At 48.2% G+C, this 19,374-nt stretch overlaps 1 protein-coding gene across 3 annotated transcripts in view; it reads right to left on the bottom strand.

Moving 5' to 3' along the window:
* Positions 1-504: 504 nt before the first annotated feature.
* pnp4a (purine nucleoside phosphorylase 4a) overlaps positions 505-19,374 on the bottom strand; it is a 68,135-nt gene continuing 49,265 nt past the window's right edge. For 2 of the 3 annotated variants that reach the window (XM_069179354.1, XM_006639719.3), the window contains 7 exons: positions 16,201-16,278; positions 6,620-7,388; positions 5,465-5,628; positions 5,124-5,227; positions 3,536-3,711; positions 1,541-1,731; positions 505-1,208 (listed from right to left, as the gene is read on the bottom strand). In XM_069179354.1, the coding sequence (XP_069035455.1) occupies positions 988-1,208; positions 1,541-1,731; positions 3,536-3,711; positions 5,124-5,227; positions 5,465-5,628; positions 6,620-6,642 (879 nt within the window). In that variant the 5' untranslated portion in view covers positions 6,643-7,388; positions 16,201-16,278 and the 3' untranslated portion in view covers positions 505-987. Of the gene's footprint in view, positions 1,209-1,540; positions 1,732-3,535; positions 3,712-5,123; positions 5,228-5,464; positions 5,629-6,619; positions 7,393-16,200; positions 16,279-19,374 lie in introns of those variants that run through there. The other variant, XM_069179355.1, reaches the window with a different exon arrangement.

The following is a 19,374-nucleotide window of genomic DNA, read 5'->3' as shown; positions in this document are numbered from 1 at the left end:
TTTAGTCATAAATGGATTTTAAAACAAAAGTTCGGGAGGAGGTCGAGTCCTAACCTCACCCACTGCCGCCTGCTGTCATAGAAAAATCCTGCTTTTCGCTCACTCGCTTTTATTTTATGATTTCAACACTTTCACCCTTAACTCATTAAAGGTGTGTGCATCTTATCTGTACTTAGACATGCTTGTCCAGGATAGAACTCATCGGTGTCTATGGTGGTAGATAAGATACGGGCAAAACAGACAATATTTTATGAGACAGCCAGTTGCTGGTAGAAATGACATTTAAAGAATCTGGTTATCTCCCTGCATTTTGTTTACCTGAAAGAAAAGAATCTTCCCTGAAGGTAAAACCATTCACAGGTGGGATGCTTTGTCTTTGGCAGGACCTGTTTTTTTTCCCAAAAATGTCTCCTGAGCCTCAGTGTAAAGAGTGACATTTGTCTTCATGCTGGTACTTTAGAAACAAATTTGATCTGCTCCAACTGCATGGCATTGTCAGACAAAGACATTTTCACATACTTTATTATTTTCCAAAAAAATTAACACCACTGGCATCACACCACTTAAAAAACACTGCCTCGTTGGCGGTCAGCTGTAGGCAACAGTGTTCAACAGCAATTTCGTTTGTGGAGTGCTCAAATGTACATTAGTGTTCTAGTACAATAAATAATACACATGTGGGCGTTCGGATGCAATTCACAGCCAAGCAACAAACTGCTGGAAGCGTACAGGAATGACAGCGGTGGATTGCAGAAAATATAGACAAGCGACACAAGGCCTGATTGTGGACTGTGTGTAAACAGTGTATCCAAGCTAACTCTGAATACTCAGCGTGCTTCCCCAGATTTTACTGTCAAATGAAAACTGAGGGCACTGGAATTAAAAACTGAAAAGAGTAAAAGAAACAGGAAGATCTGCACTACGAGGATCTGACAGCAAGCGCTCCTCCGCCCTTCAGCCTGTGCTGTGTTGCCCTCCTCTTCCTCGTCACTCCGCGGTGGTGCCGTTGATGTCCAGTCGGGCGACCAGCTCCGACACCAGGCCCTGCAGGGTCTCCGACCTCATTCTGCTCACTCCCAGCACTTTGCCATGGTCCACACTCTCCGTGTCCTCGTAGTCCTTCGTCACCCTGTTGGTGATCAGGGAGAGCCCGAGCACCTTCAGTCCGCAGTGGCTGGCGCTCACCACCTCCGGCGCTGTGCTCATGCCTGCTCGGGGGAGACAGGGTCCTGGTTACACGTCTGTCATCTGTACCTGCAGACCCCTGCCTGCTCCCAGAGAGAGACAGCCAGGCAAGTGTTACTCAGAGTAAGCCGTGCGTCTTCCTGGAGACAACCTTGTGTACAGAAAGCTCGGGCGGTGAGTCTCGTAGTCTACCCTTCTACTCAACACCTGAATCGCCACAGGCATCCTCTCGACTTTCGGGAGATCTCTCTTGACGCTATGGCAGTCGGGGCCAAACATATAATCGGCACCCTCTCATAACCACTGTAACTATACCGGGAGCGGCGCCGGTCCCCAGGAAGAGCCCGCCTCTTACCCACGGCGTCTGCCCCCAGCTTGTGCAGTAGGCGCGCCTCGGCTATGGTCTCGAAGTTGGGGCCCCCCACCATGCAGTACACCCCTTCCTGCACGAACTGCGAGTAGCCCCGGCTCTTGCAGATGTCCAGAGCCATCCTGCGCAGGGCCTGGTCGTAGGCCCCCGACATGGGGGGAAACCTTGGGCCAAACCTGGACACGGGAGAATTTGGAAATGGCAGAGTTTCAGAGACTGAGATAGTCAAGGTGAAACACCACGAGGGAATGGAAAGGAACAGAGGGGGCCTAGCTCATTAGCTCACGACATGCAAAATAAAAGCATTCCTGGTGTTTTCCGACTGGGTCTAAAAATTGAGGGGGCCGCTTTTGACAGACATTGACATCTTCGCCTTTGATCTGCTTGTATCTTTATGCCACGGCCACTCTTTGTCCTGTTCTGCAATAAATGCATCAGTTAGGTTTTGTCTGCAGTTCACACTCCAGTGCAATACAGAAAGGGTTTTCACTCTGAAGAGTCACATCTGTAAACCCCACAGGACTGCACAGCTTTCCTTGGTTAGACACCTCCCTGCGTAACTGCCTGTGCACACAGAGGTTCTGACGTAAATGACTGAAGATAACGTAATTGATGTTCATTGTATTTTCCAAAATAAAAACAAAGTAATTTCCTGTTCATTTGCTTTAATGGAAATTAAAGCTAATGTGTATTGTCACATACAACAATATTGTAAGATGTAGGCGTGCTCACACTCAGTAGTGTAAGCTCCTCACTAGCTGAAAAATGCTTATGAAACCTCTGATGTAAATTCTTCTTATTTAAAAATCAATAACCTCACTGCCAGGCTCGAAAAACAAAACCATTTTTCCGTCTTTATTAATCTTATGGAATATTTAATTCCATAATATTAAATATGGAATTGCAGGTTCCCCTCCGTTTTCACAGCTCCATATGGAATCGGCTCGCGTTTTACCAGCGGACAGGAGAAAACGAGAATCTGCAGACATGCTCCTCTGCCAGAGCCAGTCTTCCAACAGACTGGAGAAGACCCCCAGCCCCCGCGGGGAACGTTGGCACCAGCTGGAGGAGTGATGCTGGACTTGGCGCAAGCTGGCAGCGCACTGCAGCGCCAACATAAAAGTGAAGGCAGTGAGCCCCCGGCACCCTGAAGATGCCCACCCTGTCCTAACTGCTTTCTGCCATTTATCCAACAGTGTAATTAACAGAGGTTCGAGGGGGGGGGGGAGGCCAGATTCTCGTCCCACACCTCCTCTCCCCTTCAGGTAAATACTCCCTGCCTGCCCACAGCTCCATTCACATCTTGTCTAACTCTCCAGCTGCACCCTGGCTGCTGACTCCCTGGCTCATTCCTTGTAATTTGTCATCTACAGCAAGCCCTGTGATTTGTCAACTAAAACCTTTAAAAACCAGATTTTTCAGCCACCGATATTTGAAAGTTTCCTCATATTAACTGGGAAACTGCAGCCCATCGGGATCGTCCTAATTCGCACTGACACTGCCAATCAACCACTGACAGTGAGGAGCTGCTCTCTGTCTGATCGTCGGCAGGAGCCGAGAGACAACGGATCTGTGCTGATGTGACTGAAACAGTGAAGGTAATATTAGTAATTAACAAAACTTAAAATTGAATATAACAAATAGCAACCATGTTTGTTCCTAATGACTGTTTTGAAGGCAGATGCCATGGTGAGGGTAAGAAAAGCAGTTTTACTAAACTTTTTATTTCCAGGATGTCTGATTTTCCTGGAGCCTGCTAGCCACATGTCTTAACATTTGATGCTGTTTTCCTGGGCAAACACATGTATCCAGCACAGCTTTCGTTTAGACCGCAAGGTCTTTTCCTGGAGCGACCCGGGTGACGTACAACAGCTATGGCTCACCTGGGATCTGAATCCACAACCTCTCAGTTATGACTCCAAAACCCTGAACTGCTGCCCGGGTCTTACATCACAAACCAAGGAGCGAAAGAGTACTGACTTCTCATCGTTGGGTCCGATGAGCGGGTTCAGCCCGGCGAGGCCAGGCACGTTGATGTGGTCTTTGATGATCATGATGTCGCCCGTCTTGTAGCTGTTAGCCAGGGAGCCCGCGGCGTTGGTGACGATCAGGGTCTCCACGCCCAACAGCTTGAACACGCGGACTGGGAAGGTCACCTGGCACACACAAGGGGTCGATCAACGAGCACTGGAGCTGCAGCCTCCTGTAGACTTGCCTGCTCTTAACACTGGTTATGTAAAGACATCACAATGAGCGCACTGACACCGTGTTTCCCTCTGGCACTTGGCAAGCTAGGGTCCAGTCAGTGCGATCAAGCGGATTTGCTTTTTTCTTATTCAACATTTGGAAAAGGAGTCATCCACAATCGGCCCACATTGAATTAGAAATAGGCCATTGTGGCTGAGGCACACTTGGCTGGACCAAGGACTTCACTCAGCATCAGTGGCACTCAGCACGATCCCCTTGTGTCAGATCCAAGCATGCCACATCACGTCTGGATATAGACTGTGAGCAAGTACAATCTGAGTCCGACTCCTTCCGGTTCAGGCAGTTACAGGTACACGTGTCCTGTCCTCTTCCAGCCTGCTGCTAAAGCACCCCCATAAACCAGATTGCCAGCTGGGGCTCCACACCACTAGTCCTGCTCCAAAGGGCTGCAGGTTTTCAGAGACGATTTGCTGGACTTTGCTGCCCAGAGGCACCATCAAAAACACGTCATTCCATCCATCCAGTTTCCAAATGCTTTATCCAATACAGGATTGCTGGGGAGCCGGAGTCTATCCCAGCAACCGACAGATGCAAGTAGGGATACATCTTGGATGGGACGCCAGTCCCTCATGTGGCAAGCACGGACACAGATGCACCCACACCAGGGCCAGTCTTCCCAGAAACCAATTAACCAACCCGTATGTTTTTGAACTGGGGGAGGAAAACAGAGCACTCAGAGGAAACCCATGGGAAACAGGGAGAACATGCAAACCCCACACAGACAGCACACCAGGAATTGAACTCAGGGCCCCAGTGCCTGTAGGCAGGTGATGCCAAACCTCTGAGCCACTCTACCGCTGATAAAACATCTCTCCCTCTGGACGCACTGGCAGTGCTTTTGCAGGCTCAGTCAGATACACCTTCCACATTCTGATGTAACTCCGTAGCAGTCAGAATGCAGAAGATGTTATTATTATAATTAGACTTTATTTTATATAGCGCCTTTAAAAGTGGCTTCTCAAAGCGCTTTACAGAATGACAACAACAAAAAAATACACAACACACGCACAACAGGAATACACAATGAGAGGAAACAGTAGAGGGGGGTACTGAATAGGGGGGATATCACAGAACCAGTTAAGAAAAGGCTCTTCTATCTTTGGGGATAGAGTTCCAGAGCTTTGGGGCGCAGCAGGAGAAGGCCCTGTCACCCACAGAGGGTAGACGGGCTTGGGGGTCAGACAGGAGAATAGGGTTCGAGGAGCGGAGGTTGCGAGGTGGGGAGCAGGGCGATAGTAGCTCAGACAGGTGCTGAGGTGCCAAGCCATGCAGAAGTCTGAGAAGACAGACGACCGGTCACCTTGCCGAGCGAATGTCCTTCGTACATGTGGAAGCGTCCTTGCATGCACACACAGGCCTTCCCTCCCAGCTCGCCGAAAACCAGCCTCCCGGCGTGTCCCTGCACTGCCCAACGACACGCACACAGTCACAGCGCAGTCATTCACAGTGAAGTGAGCAGCCCCTCCGAAGCTCCCTCCTCCCGGTGAGAGTCCCCACCTCGGCGGACCGTAACAAGATCCACGCGCAGGAGAGAAAAAAGCAACGTGTGGACAGACTCGCCGTGGTACAGGTACGCACGAAATGCCTCTGGGACGAATCTCCCCCGTGGGGAACTCTGCCGAGGTCCCGGCCCGGCCTTACCTGTGCTCTGGGGGAAATGTGGAATGTCGGCGTAGCTGAAGGAGTCCTGGCTCTTGAGCGCGTCGGCCAGCGCCCCCAGCCCCGAGCCACAGATGACGCCCACCTTGGGCCTGTGCGCCGTGTGGGACAGGAGCCACTCTGCAGTCTGCAGGTATTCATCGTGACTGGAAAGACAGAGCGCCCGGGGAAGGGGAGTGCGCATCAGTAGCCTGGTTCCCCTGAGCTCTTTTCGTTTCTTTTGATATTTAACCTTATATTTTCTGAGCAAACCTATCACTTATATATGCAAGACATTCACCAAGTTATCAGGAAAGCGACACCTATTACAATATGTGTCATACTTCTCCCTGGTCCTTAACTCTAGCACAGGTGTTGTTGTTTTTTCAGTTTCCTAAACTCTATGTCTCTCAGTAGCTAAAGATCACCTTTGTCATAACCTTAAAAGCAATAACGCCACCTGAATATGAGCCATTCAGGAACAGAGGCTTCTGCATGTGCTCATCATTTACAACTGAGAGCACTGGAGGGACTTCATGACACAGAGGGTTGTGGGAGGGTGGAACAAGCTCCCCAGCCATGTGGTGGAAGTCAACATCATAGAATCAATTAACTACTAACGAACGAGCGAGATGGACTTAATGATCTCCCCTCGTTTGTCCCCGTACTCATGCTCTCTCTACAATACTTCACTGCTCCCCCACACTGTCTCATGTCCATTCTTTCGAGGAGAAACGCACTCATTTGCTTTGTTGAATACTGTATCCCCCAGGTAAATATTATAAAAGTAAAATTATAAAAGGTGAAATTGCTGTCTTATTGATAATCGAGATGAGTTTCTGCTTCAGCCCTGAAAAAATGAAAGTTTAACTGTGACACAATGCAAGCAGTAAAAAAAGTGTATTTATAAGCCTTATATAACTCTGACAAGCCATGGCAAATTCATTTTAACAGCTCGGCTGTACTGTATCTGTTCGCTACTTACCAAACAATAATAAAAAGTTTAGATTACGGATGTTAATCTGTCATTTTGCCCTATGCCTCTTTCTTCATAAACACAAAACAAAGTTATTAACATGAAGGAGCACAATCGCTCCTGTCACTGATGGTTAGATTTCATGATAGCCAAGAATCCTGCTGAAAAAAGGCATGAATTACCTGATTTGTTCCTTAGTGTGCATTTCAAAGAGTGAATAGCTGCCCCTTTCCCTGATCCTGGCTTCTGAAGACGATGCTATGCTTTCTTCAATTGTTTTGAATGCTTCTGTGGACCACAAGGAGGAGAGAGGTTGGGTTCCCACAGGGGGGGTCGTTGTGTGAGGAGTGAGAGAGCAGGGATCGGATCAGTATAAATAGAGCCCCTTCCTGTCCTCTGACTCACACCCCCCCCTGTGATTGGCCACTGCCTCTGACATGTTCCACAGCTCAAAAAGCCAGCTCATACCAGCCATGCTCACTCATTTCATTAATTCAATTTGAGATTTTATTATTTTTTTTAAATGACTAGTTGTAGTAGAGTCTTTCCCTCCTCCTTCTTTCTTTTTAAAAGCCGCAGTTCGGATGCTGCATGAACTGTGGCATTAACTTTAACTAAGTTTCCCAGAATGTTGTCAAGGTCCCGGAAATGGTCAGGGTGTGACCCCTCATCAGGTCAGGTTCATTATGAGCATCAGTCTGCATCACAAAAAACCCTTTGCAGAGCCCTCGTGTCCCTGGAATCCCTTCTCCAGCATCCAGTGCTAAAGACCAAACCCCAGCTGTCCTCGTATGTGGTTTACAGGGTACCAGAGGGTGCTGGGGTCCCAGCATGTTCAGCCAGTACCAGCAATGGAGGCTGAGTGCTCCGGCCCAGGTGTTGGACTATAAACGAGAGGCCATTCAGCCCATGTGGTAGCTGACTGATCGGAGGATCTTGTCCAGTCATTTCCTGAAAGACACCAGGGTATGGCCTTTAATAACATGAATGTAACGGACAAATGGAGTTTACAACAGAAATGCAGGAGGAAGGTTAGGTCCCAGTCTCTTGCACTTCTACTTGCCTACATATATTAGTCCCACAATGCACTTCTCTCGTACACTTCCTGCCACCCCATCTACACCCCTGCAGCAGCTCCCTGGCTCATTCCTCGCAGCAGCCTCACTCCTCTGGCTGGGCTGCCAGTTGCCTCAGCCAGGCGAGCTACGCCAAGCCCACTCTGCCCATCTCGCCTCTCGCGTGTATCAGGATCTAACCAAACTACTGACAAAACAATTTTAAACAAAGAAGATACAGAAACAATCTGCCAGCATTTGATTACTCCTGTTCGATGTCATAGTTGCAAACTAGAAATTCCGTAACTGCAGAGCAGTCAGCTTTGAACTCTGTACATCCTCTCAGTGGCCCCTGTTTCTGCCCAGTGGTGTCACCAGACTGTTGGCATGTGAGATACGTTACCCCTGCAGTCCTGCTGAAATCAGAAGCATGAGACCAGAGAAATTGGATTTGATACCTCTCAAGTAAAAACTAGGTTCCCTTTCAGATGCACAAAGAAGGCCTTGATGGGCTTATTAAATTAATTACTGATGCACATGAGCTAGGAATTTCATTTTCTCTTGTAGTCCTTTCCTCGTTCCGGAGTTAATAATAATATTATTTGCAAGATTTGTAATATGCTGCGTGCAAATTGAGATTTCTTATTAATTGCCAAGATGATGAAAATGTTTGCCATTCCACATCTTTGCTTTTGAGACTTGCAAGCTGTGTTTGCGCTCCTGACCACAATTGCACTTGAGATATCACGCTTCTTGAAAGCATGTTTAATGTTTAATGTTGTGTTTTCAGATTTTCATAAATGCTGCTGTACGATGCTTTGCATTTGTTTGCCTTAAATGTCATTTCATCAGTGTCTGTCAAGTCCATGAAATGGGCTAGTCCACACGTGTTTGTGTCACCCAGAAGATAGACTATAGGATTGAGATTAACTCCATTCACAACAGAAATAATTAATTGATATATTCAACACATCTTAAAGACGCCCCAGAGAACCTGATGTTTTGTGAATATGATCTGAGGAAAGGTACTCCGGTCGATAATGTCTTACTGACAATAAGCAAAAAAAACAGACTCTGTCCAGATAGCTACAAATTATATATAAATATGTAGAACATGAAGGAAAAGTACAAAAATGGTCAAGCTCTAAAATGTACTAGATGTTCATTTTATAATACTAGAGGAAACTCTTTCAAACAGGTCTGTAAATCTTTCACAGGACCATCTGGTGTTTTTCATAGACTGCAGAAGAACCGTTTACTCACTATGTTTTGTCTTTCTGGCTGACAGGACAGTAAAGCAGTCTTTCTGCAAATGGAAAAAAATATTTACGGAACTAAACCTTGAACTGGACCTGTAGATATAAATATTTGGTCGTTCCTGCAGGGGAAGGTAGCTGTTGAGAGGTGGGAGTGCAGACGTTTGGCACAGCTGTGTTTTCCTGGGTGAAGGTGAAGACAGAGAAGAGTACTGGCCGATAGCCTGTGATATTCCAGGAATCTCCAGGGCTCCTGTGAAGTCTGGAGGAAGGGACAGTGAGTGCAACACGATGGCCTGAATTAGTCTCCTTGTGAAAATATTTTTTTTTGTTGGAATCTGCAACAGATGAGATTCATGTGACAGCTGTTCTCCTGCAGGTTTGACATGCTTGCTTTCAGGCAGCAGTGCACCATGAATATTACATGATTAAATCAGTGGTTTTATTTTTTCCTTGTAAGTCACTGGGCAGCCTTGAACCTTCCTCCTAGGCGGGGGAAGTTACCCGAGAAGCCATGAAATGTGTGATAAAAACTGAGGTCTTGAGTCCATCAAGATTACAGTCTGGGTTGCTCATTTAACCTTCCACTCCTGAACCACCACATCGACTGACTGCAAGCCTGAAAGACTTCCTCGACAACAGGGCTTTGTAAATGTCCAGCCTGTAGGGTTGCTACGTTCACTTTTACTCCCATAACAGGTTGTGAGCTACAGTTTTCTGAGAAGCAGGATCTGTCGTGCAAACTGCTTCTGCTCTGAAGCTGTTTGGCCACTTCAGCTCCAAACTCTACAGCCTAGTACTGAGACAACACCTCACGCCTGAAGAAGGCTCCCCAGCCGAAACGCTGTTTCTTCTCCTTTCAGCATGAAATCAATCTTGACCTGTCCCTTCTCAGACTGCGCACGGCAACACAGCTCCCTACTCGAATGTCTACAGTATCCGTGGTGTGTGATGAGGACCCTGTGCCTGCAACCACCTGTCTCTGGTACCAGAACTCCACCCCTGTCGGTCAGTGAAACCCAAGTCAATGAGAACTTCATCCTTTGTACTGTGCTGCAAAGTGGAAATGCCTTGAGCGATTTAATATTAATATTGAATTGAAAAATGACTTAACTTTTTCCATGAATTCAAATATTTCTGAGAACAGTTTTTTTATACGCAGTTTCTACATAGTATACATCTCAGCTCGGGAGGTGTCATGCAGGCCTGAGAGCACTGTGGATGGATGATATCAAATCGGCTTTAGAGAAACCTTCTTCCTGCAAGAGCTGTGTGCGCCATCTAGGGGCCATGTATAGAAATGGCGTCGCCATGACCAGGACCAGGACTGAGGAATCCTCTTCGCCATGAAACCTCTTTTTTGTAACCACCCCCCCAAGTCAAACGTAAACCCACCCCGAAAGATGTCATTATCAGACGCAATAGAGCCACTCAAAGCAGAAGCGCAGGTGAACAGGTCCACCACAGACTGTTCCAGAAAACAAATCCACTAGCTGAGCAATACTTACTTACCACTGAGCGAAAGAGCAGACTGTGCACACCTCTGCTCTTCAGAACCCCCCCCCCCCCAGGGGCTCCCCAGATTCCGGTGTTGGAGCCACTGGCCCAACAGGAATGGTGCTGTTCTGGTGCTGCTGCCTCACCCCCTCCGTTGTCCTGGGTTCCATTTCAGCCCTGCTCTTCTGTCTGTGAGGAGTCTGCACGTTCCCGTGTTTTGTTTCCACATCCTCCGGTTTCCTCCCACCTCCCCCAGACTCGGGTTTGATCGGCTGCTTTAGTGTTAGTACCGACCCTCTTGGGGGAGGTGGCTGGTGTCCCTAACTTTGCCCCCAAGTGGGGTGGCTTCTGGGCAGCTCTCTCCCCGGGGGCCAGCTCTGATTAGGGAGGGCGACACAGGCAGGACGGACCTTCGGAGCAGAGTGAGAGCTGGCCTGTGAAAGAGGCTGCACAAGCCTTTCGCCATTAACACCATTACTGCCTTTTAAAACCTTTCCCTCTCTCTCTAGTGCGACTCATTGGGAGAAATTTTGCCTGCGAAGCAATTAACTCGAAGATTAAACGTCCCCCGATTTCATTAGGCTCAGGCGCATCTTAAATACTATCCTTAACGAAAGATTTATGAGACGTTATTACAAATATTACAAATTAAGCTACATCTATCTTCTTCATTTATTAAAAGTTCTTCTTTTTCTGCTAATGAATAAGTCGGCCTCAGGGCCATATGGATAAGGCCTAGATGAGATATGACTTGGATTCTATAACCGGCTCAAGCAAGCAGAGGGGTCAACAGTGTCTACACCACAGCTTTTTTTACTCTGGAGCACAAAAATCTTTTTACTCATCTGGTGAGTTCCACAGACACACATGCAGGGTTAAACAGGAGTACTGTATAAGGAGCACTGTGAGCCTAATTGCATATTTGCACAACAGTGGACAAATACATGAGTTAACACGTAACGTAGCACTGCATGGTACAGTGCAATGATGGTGCATGTGACCCAGGACAATCTGCTATAGGAACGATTCCAGTACAATTAAGCCAAAAGGAAAACCTCTAATGAAGCAACAGGAAGAAATTACAAGCAGAAGACCTCTGACCTGAGGGTCTCTGCTCTGCTGATGCCCCCCTCACCCAGGTTATTTTTAGCAGCTTAAAGGGTGACATTGCTGGTGCAACAGGGCCTGATGGGTATTGTGCTTGCACTCCAGGTGACATCATCACCCCGCAGTGAGAAATCCAGCTGAACGATTCCTGGGGGGTGGGGCAGGGGACCGATAACTCGTCTGAAATATTGCAGGTCTTAAAATGCAGTCACTGGTGAAGCAGAAGGAGCTGTATAGATCAGCATGTATATACAGGAAGTACAACACGACTCCTTGCTTTTCACAGCATGGAGATACAGGCACAACAAATCTAAATAAAAAAAAAACAATTTAATCATTTAAATTTAAACAGAAAGAAACAAAAGAAATCAGGCAATAAGCAAAAAAAAATCAGCTTTAAGCACAGCAATATTTAAATCAGTCTGCAGAATGGGGCTGTACATTACTCCTCTTCAGAGCTGCCTCAGCAGTATAAAGGTGTTTGTGTGTCTGTCCTCTCTCCTCCCTGCGGGGCGTACGAAGGCACAGACAGCTCCCAGCCACACTCGACCCTGCCAGTGTAGGGGGAATTGTGCCCCTCGAGAGGCAGCCAGCTTCACAGGTGAACCAGCTGCAGGTCCAGGGCACCGACTGGGCCGAGCCGGACGGGAGACAGCCCAGGGAGCAGGAAGCCTGACACGGTACCCTGAATGTGATCTGATCTGTGACCACCTCCACCGCTGTCCTGAGACTGGTAGATTCCTGCTCTGACTGAGCAGGCGGGATGACAAAGGTACCAAACGCAGTGAAGCTGTGACTGTGCCTCAAGCGTACAAACAGATTTAAACATTGGGCTAATCTGAAGAAGAGCCTGTGGCCAGCTTTACAATTAAACAGGCCTGTGGTCTGTAAAATATGTGTCAGTGGGACATACCTCCATTTCTAGCATCCTAGTTTGGTTGCCATTAATCTTTTCATCCCAGGCAACAGAGAATTTAATGTGTGATATGCGCAGTGTCCCTTAGTCTGCAGATTATGCCAGTTTAGCGTGCTACAGTTGTGGCCATCTGTACCCCACGTATGACGACAATACCAGCAGAGGGCTGTAGATGGCTCAGGTGAGCTTTCCTGTTTCCCCTCCTGCTCCCTACTATCACCATGTGCAGGTGCCCAGGCCTCCAGATTCCCGCTCTGATGCTGGATGCTGACCGTGGAGCAGGGAGCTGCCTCTGCAGGACCAGGGATTGATCCCGAGCTCAGGCATGAGGCTGTGCCCAGGCGCCCCCTCCCCAGGGATATCTCCATCTGGCACATCCAAAGATCAAACCCAGCTTTGATCTCGGCAAACGCAGCCAAGTTACACTGGGGGCATTTATCGCCAGGAAGGCGTCTCCGGCACTTCCAAGCGGATGCTGAATATTAAAAAAAAAAACCCTGAGCATTATTCTCTCCCTCTTGCCTTTCCCCCTTTCCTTTCACGCACCCCCTGCCTGCACCCCATCTGCACCCTTGGAGCAGCTCCCTGGCTCATTCCTCGTGAGGAGAGGGTGGGGTCCGCGCAGGCAGGCTGCTGTTCCTTTGGCCTGGTGCGTTTACTTCAACACGTCGCATAAAAAGGATGGGAAAAGCAGAGCTCATACAAAGAATGAGGGCTTGTGTGCTATTAAAGTGAAAGTAGTCTACTTAACTTCTTACAACAGGAAAAAATCATCTGCCTAAAAAATCACCTTTTTTGCACAAGCAAACTGTAACAGAGCTGTACTTAATTTGAGGAATTCTGGAAATACAACCAAGTTACATCTTAGGAGATCTTACTCCCTGCTAATTAGTTTGTAAATAATATAGGTGGGTAGCTGCGTCAGCATGCGTAGGCTGCAAAGGAACAAGTAATAGGTTTATTCCATGCTGAAAAAAAAGACCACAACGTTTCGGCTGTGGAGCCTTCTTCAGGTGTGGGCTGTGGAGCCTTCTTCATGCACACCTGAAGAAGACTCCACAGCCGAAACGTTGTGTTCTCTTTCTACTTTTTTTTTCAGCATGGAATAAACCTATTACTTGGACCTTTGTAAATAATATATATATATACAGTATATGCGATATAAAAATACACACAGATGAGGCTCTACATTTCTTCAGTCATAAGTAAAGCCCAGTGTTCTCGTGTGCATGAAAATGATTGGTAAAAAGCATGTTGTAACTGTTTGTTGAGGACGTCCCTAAGCCTGGGGCTATAGTATGTTGCAGCATTAAGAAAGAGAGTAGTGTGCCTTTGCACCTTAATAGCAGTTATATTTATTTATGTCTAACTTTCTTGAGGAAATCTAGTGCAACTGTGACTCCGTCTGTGCAGTTTTTCTGTTGAGAATACTCATTGTCTAGCCCAGTGATAAAAAAAATCTCCTTCTGCACTTACAGAAGTTTATTCTGCCCAACGAGACACCATCGCGCTGAGACAGGAGCCACTGTTTTGGCACAGTCTTCACAGCAGAGTTTTGGGAATGACCAGGCAATACCAGCCTGCGACATTCCTTGCAGCTGTAACTTCATGAGCCCTCTTTAAACTCTCAGACCCCCAGCGGGTCGCTGGCCTATCGGTTTAGCGGAATATCCGGTGACAAGAGGTGTTGAGTACAGACACTGCAGTGGTCCGGATTAAGGAGAGGGCTCTGAGCCTGTCTGCAGGCGCAGTGTGGAATGTGTACGCTAATCGTGCTGCGATTTTCCTGCACAATCTGTGCAGTTTCTGATCAGTTTAACTCATTCCTGTCTGCAGATGTTTGATCAAAATCCTCACTGGGCTAGGCATGGTCTGTGCTCCGCGTTATAATTTCAACCCAACCTAAAAGGAGGTAAATAACGCCCCGCCTGTCTCCTGGACAAACTGAGCGGTCACCATTTGCCCCCCGAAGGAGTTAACTCTACTGCATTGCACATGTAAACGGTTATGATAGAATGAGGTTTCTGAGACGTGCCTTTTTAAAGATTGATTTGGTGTGTTGTGTAACAACTGTCTCTAAAAATGTCAGCGTGGATTATAGTGGTTTTGTTGAGATTCTGTGCCTGGGCTGGGTAATGGAACTCCCACTGGGACGCGGGCTCGGGCTGGAGGTCATGCTCGGATAATCACGCAGCGGGGGGCCGCACGCTGTCAGTCTGAGATATGGAGACATTTCTGTATTTATTCATGTGAATCTGTGGCCAGAGGGAGTAAATGCTCTTGTGGAAACAGGAGCTCTAATACGATGCAACGGGAAACGCACGCTTAACCCTTTGTAGGTCTCACAGCACGCAGGGGTGTGGTGTACGGGGTGGGGCAGCATTAGTGATTCTCCAGAAGCAGCAGTGAGAGACCTCTTGTGCTCTGTGCTGTAATACAGGAGGGAGAGAGCAGCAGATGAGACTGGCAGCGCTGTTTCGCCCATTCTTGCTATGGAGAACAGGCCGCGGTCCAGCCTTCTTCGGGAAAGATCCATCCCCCAGAAAAGCTTGCCTGATCCTGTTAATCCCTTCTTTACTATTCAAGACACACGGGCTCCGTGATTCCGTTGTCCCTTTGTCAGCAAGGCTGGATTGCTCAGCCTCGGGAAGAGAGGGAGACGGGGATGCGCCTGCGCCTGGCCGAGGGTGGATTTTCAGCACCCCGCTGTCTCTCTTGGCGGGCGACGGTGTTGTCAAACCTCAGGAAGTGCTTTTCCATTTGCTTCGTCTTTTATACGCACCAAGCCTCCCAGACTCTTGCCCCCCTGGTGGCTGTGTGCAGTACTGCAGCAATACTAGGCACTGTTCTCTCCTTTGATACTGCAGCGCCTACAAAATCAGGTGCTCACCGGGAACACCCTTCCTCCAAAAATGGGACTCAAAGCCATTTGTGTCCCCCTTCTATCCTCCACCTCCACCAACGACGCCGTGGGGCTGCCTCTAACACCTCCTCCCCTCCCACCCACAGATGAGACCCCACAATTGGGAAGTGCTTCAAAAAATATTTAAAACTTTCCTGAAATATTTCTCATCCCTGGCCTAATTCCTTCCGGTGTTCAGTTTATTTGGAAGTTGCACGTGGTTTTGGAATCTGTGCCTGGTCATGGGAGCCTGTCATACAAAGATGTGTCTTCATCCGCACAGACGTTTCCCTACCCAAGCTGCTTCACAGGACTGTGATGAAATAAGCTCTCCCTTCCAGCCATGCTAAACTGCTCTCGTGCCGTTGGCTGGACCAGAAGCTGCGGGTTCACAGGCAGGTTAGTCTGGAGGATCCGCAGAGAGCCGTCCTACGCAGCCGGCAGGTCCTGAATGCTTAAGTCGGCGAGACGTACTTATAGGCAGCATTTATCGAGTTGGCTTCCGGAGATCAGAGGAAAGCGAGTAGGAGTGTGTTCCACCCATCTTCCGCGAGCTGTCTCGGAGCCCTGTCTGATCTGCGGGAGAGAGGGAGGCAGGAGGAGCTGTCAGACTGTCAGCTGTGGGTCCTGCCCACGGACCAGCTCTGCCACCAGGCGAGGAAATTCTCAGCAGGCTGCACAGTCTCTGTCTCGGAAGCAGCAGCTACCCTTGTAGCCCCTCCAACTCTCTCTCTCTCTCCATTCCCCTCTCTCTTTCCCTCGCTCCCTCTCCATCCTTTTTTTCATGACACCCTGTAAGCGCAGTCCCGAGCCTTTCTCGGTCGGTCTCTCTCGCTCTCCGTTTCTCTCGCGCTGTGGCGTCCTTTGTGTGTTTCTGGAGTGAAGAAGATCAGGTGTGTAGATCACAGAGCTGTGCATCATGAGCAGCTCTGCCATGCGACTCTGGTAAAACCTATATCAGGGTTTTTTTTGTGCTTAGACAGCAAGGGGAAAAAATAAGGTATTTTTTCCATTAATGGAAATATCATACCTGGTCTCCATGCTGCTGTTGCCCTCCGGAACACAACTGCTACAGCTGTTCAGGCACATCAGGGTAGGCTCCTCCGTGCTGTTCCAGGAAGCAAGCAGTAGATGTCAGCAGATATTTATCTGTCAGCCATTAACCCCACAGCGGGCACCAGGAGCACTGACGGGCTGCCTCTCTACAACAGCGAAGACAAACGCCGTGCGATCACGTCAGAGAGCACCGCGACAGGCCAGACCCTCTCCCAGCCCCTAATTCTGAGGCGACGAGCTGTACTGAAGCCCCCCCAGAATCCCAGCCCTCGAGAGCCACAGCCCAGCAGGTGTCCTGTGTCCCTCTGAATCATCAACAGCTCTGGACCTGTACAGAATTTCTGTTCCATCTAACGAGGCCTTGACGAACTCTAATCATGTGTAAATGTCTCCCCTGCTGGGCTGGGCCCCACGGACCAGGGAGTGAGGGTGCTCTGCTGTTATGGTTGCCTTGGCAAACCACCTCTGAAACTTGTCACTTTCCGGGCCTCCAACGCCCAGCTCTTCGCCATGGACTCCTTTCTATTTAAAAACCAAACAGAAGGAGAACAGTGCTTGTCTGCTGGGAATTCGAATCTATGTAATATCTTTAAAATCTACATGTGAATGAACGAATCTATGCAAGTTCGAATATTACCAAACCATCTTGCAGGCTCTATTAAAACGGGCACAGCAAAACTGAATATTACAAATGAAACACAAACTGTTCACAAACTTCCCAGTAGATCTAACATGCTGATGTCATTGCTTAAAAAAATACATAGAACCCTGATATTACCTTGGCTTTAATACAACAGGGGGACTTTTTACAATCTGTCTGTTAAGGCGATGGTCTTCATCTAACGAGGGTTCGCCTCTCCGGTAACAGATGTTTGACACTGTGATGAGCACTGTCCCCTGGACCAGAAAGACGCCCCGATACAGGGAGCCATCGGTTTGAAAACGGGGAAAATGCATCAGACTCAAACCCCTCCCCCAACGAACACTTATAGTTTTATTCCGTTTCTGCACCCTTACTCTCCATGCACACTGCGGATTTGACTGAAATATGAAATCGCAATTGATCCTGTGTAAGTGAATATGCACGGATTAATAATTTACGAGAGAAATGGGCGCATTATTCGGGGCTTTAATAATTAATTCATTTGAAGAGGCAGAGAATTTCACCAACAATGAGGAGAAAGATACCAGAATACGGGGCTTCTTCAAACGAACTGTAAAGGGTGTCTGAGATTTTGAATTTGCTCTGGAGACTGCAGCATTTCACGCTATTGCATGGCACTGCAATAATCAGTGTTATTGATCCAGGCCTTGGATAACCCTACAATATTCAATTCTTAACCTTAGGACGAGTAATATTGGATTGCACTGTTTTAAACATGCCTATATTTTTTTTAATCCAGCCTTACGGGTTTATGAATTTGAAAGTTCCGTTGTTTTTAATTTCTAGGCTAGAAAGAGAAAATAAAAAGCGCTGACATCCATGTTCTCTGCTGTGTAGCAGCACCTCCTGCTTGCTTTGTAAAAGCAAATCCTTTAAGGCCGTAGTCATGAAACTTTTAACATCCCTGCACATTAACACCTGGGCCAATTATTTTCTTATACTCACTTTAATCCGAATCGCCAACTGTGTGCGTGTTTTCGCGCCTCAGCAAACTGCTGCTGACACACACACCTCCAGCTCCTCCCCCTCCGAGATTCTTCACTCCTCTTTAAGCGTGAACCACAGCTCCGCACCGGAATGTGGAGGAACGTGTGACCAGCAGGGGTCACTGTGTCCCCGAGAGCAGACAGAGTTCTGACTGACTCATCGCTTGGGGGATCTTGGGTCCAGTCGGCTACTGACCCAACCCAGCTCGGACCTGCGATCACGGAGCCCAGCCTGTGCCGGGGTTAAAAGGCAGCACCTGCGCTTGCCACAAGAGAAAGCGGTACAGAAAAGTGGCACTGATCTTTCTGAACACTCACTGAAGAGTTAATAAAAGGCACTTAAACGTGAATAAAATGTGGAGCTCTCGTGTTTTAGTTTGACGAAACAAGGGGTAAAACACAAGGGGTTATGACTACAGCTCTTCCCATCAGCCTCTTCCCAGGAAAAGGCCAGTGAACAGCGATCGGGGAGGAGTATGCCCAGCACTTTGACCTTTGCCAGATGTGCATCTCCTCACTTTCCTGATGTAAACAGTCTTACAGCACAGCATGACTGTTACATTATCTGAACCGGCCTGCTCGGAGACAGGCGAGTCAGCTGGAGTGGAAGACGAAAAGCCGGTGTGAGGGGGTCCCTCTCGTGCACAGCACCTCTGGAGCCCCACAGGCACGCCAGCTCCTGTCCACTGAAGCAGCCATGGACTCAACGCTCGTCTCTCTGTGGACACTGGTCTGCACGTCAGCCGGCTCCTTTTCACCCCGGAGACGAGACCTGTCCCGCACCCAGCAGGGCAGAGGCGCAGCTCAGAGCCAGCGAGCGAGACTCCCACATCCGCCACCAAGCTCCTGGCTCTCCTGCACGTCATGCAGGGACGTGAGCAATTGTTTTTACGCCCTTTCCGAGAGCCTTTGGTGAGCAAGGCATGGGAACTGTGCATCTGGCTTTTGGTTAGTATCCAGAGAAAAAAAAAATATTTCTGTGATAATCTTAATGTGTTGTGTGAGGACGAAGACATTGTTCTCAATTTATCCAGGCCAGAATCTGATGTGCCAGAAGGGGGAAAAAACGTTAAGGTGTCTGTAGGCGGCAGGGCTGGGGGCTGGAGAGTGATTAGGGGTTCTTTCAACAGAAAACAAAATCCCACAAAGGGGATCTGGGCCACTGTTATCTGATAAAAGGCTAAGCCTGCATATTCATGCTGTGCAGGCCTTGCTGTCTGAAGCAAACTCACTCTTGTAGAAATAATGGAACAGGGGGGATGTCCTTCATTATTGAAATGAACCAGAGGGTTGACATTTCAGCGTTTTGTTGTCCAAATCCTCCCTTTAATACAGACCACGGACAGCAGAGCTGGCGGACAAATACTAGAGGATCAGCCCAGGCTAAGAGCGATGTAATGACTCCGAACAAGATGAAAGAAGGAACATGTTTTACAAACTGCCAGGTGTACGAAACGCCAAGCAGTCCTGTTCTTTTTCAGGCTTGGAAAATTAAATA

The sequence above is a fragment of the Lepisosteus oculatus genome, chromosome 16 (genome assembly GCF_040954835.1).
Source record: "Lepisosteus oculatus isolate fLepOcu1 chromosome 16, fLepOcu1.hap2, whole genome shotgun sequence".
Lineage (NCBI taxonomy): Eukaryota > Metazoa > Chordata > Actinopteri > Semionotiformes > Lepisosteidae > Lepisosteus > Lepisosteus oculatus.
The sequence above is the reverse complement of the archived record's forward strand: the minus strand, read 5'-3'. Positions and strand labels throughout refer to the sequence as shown.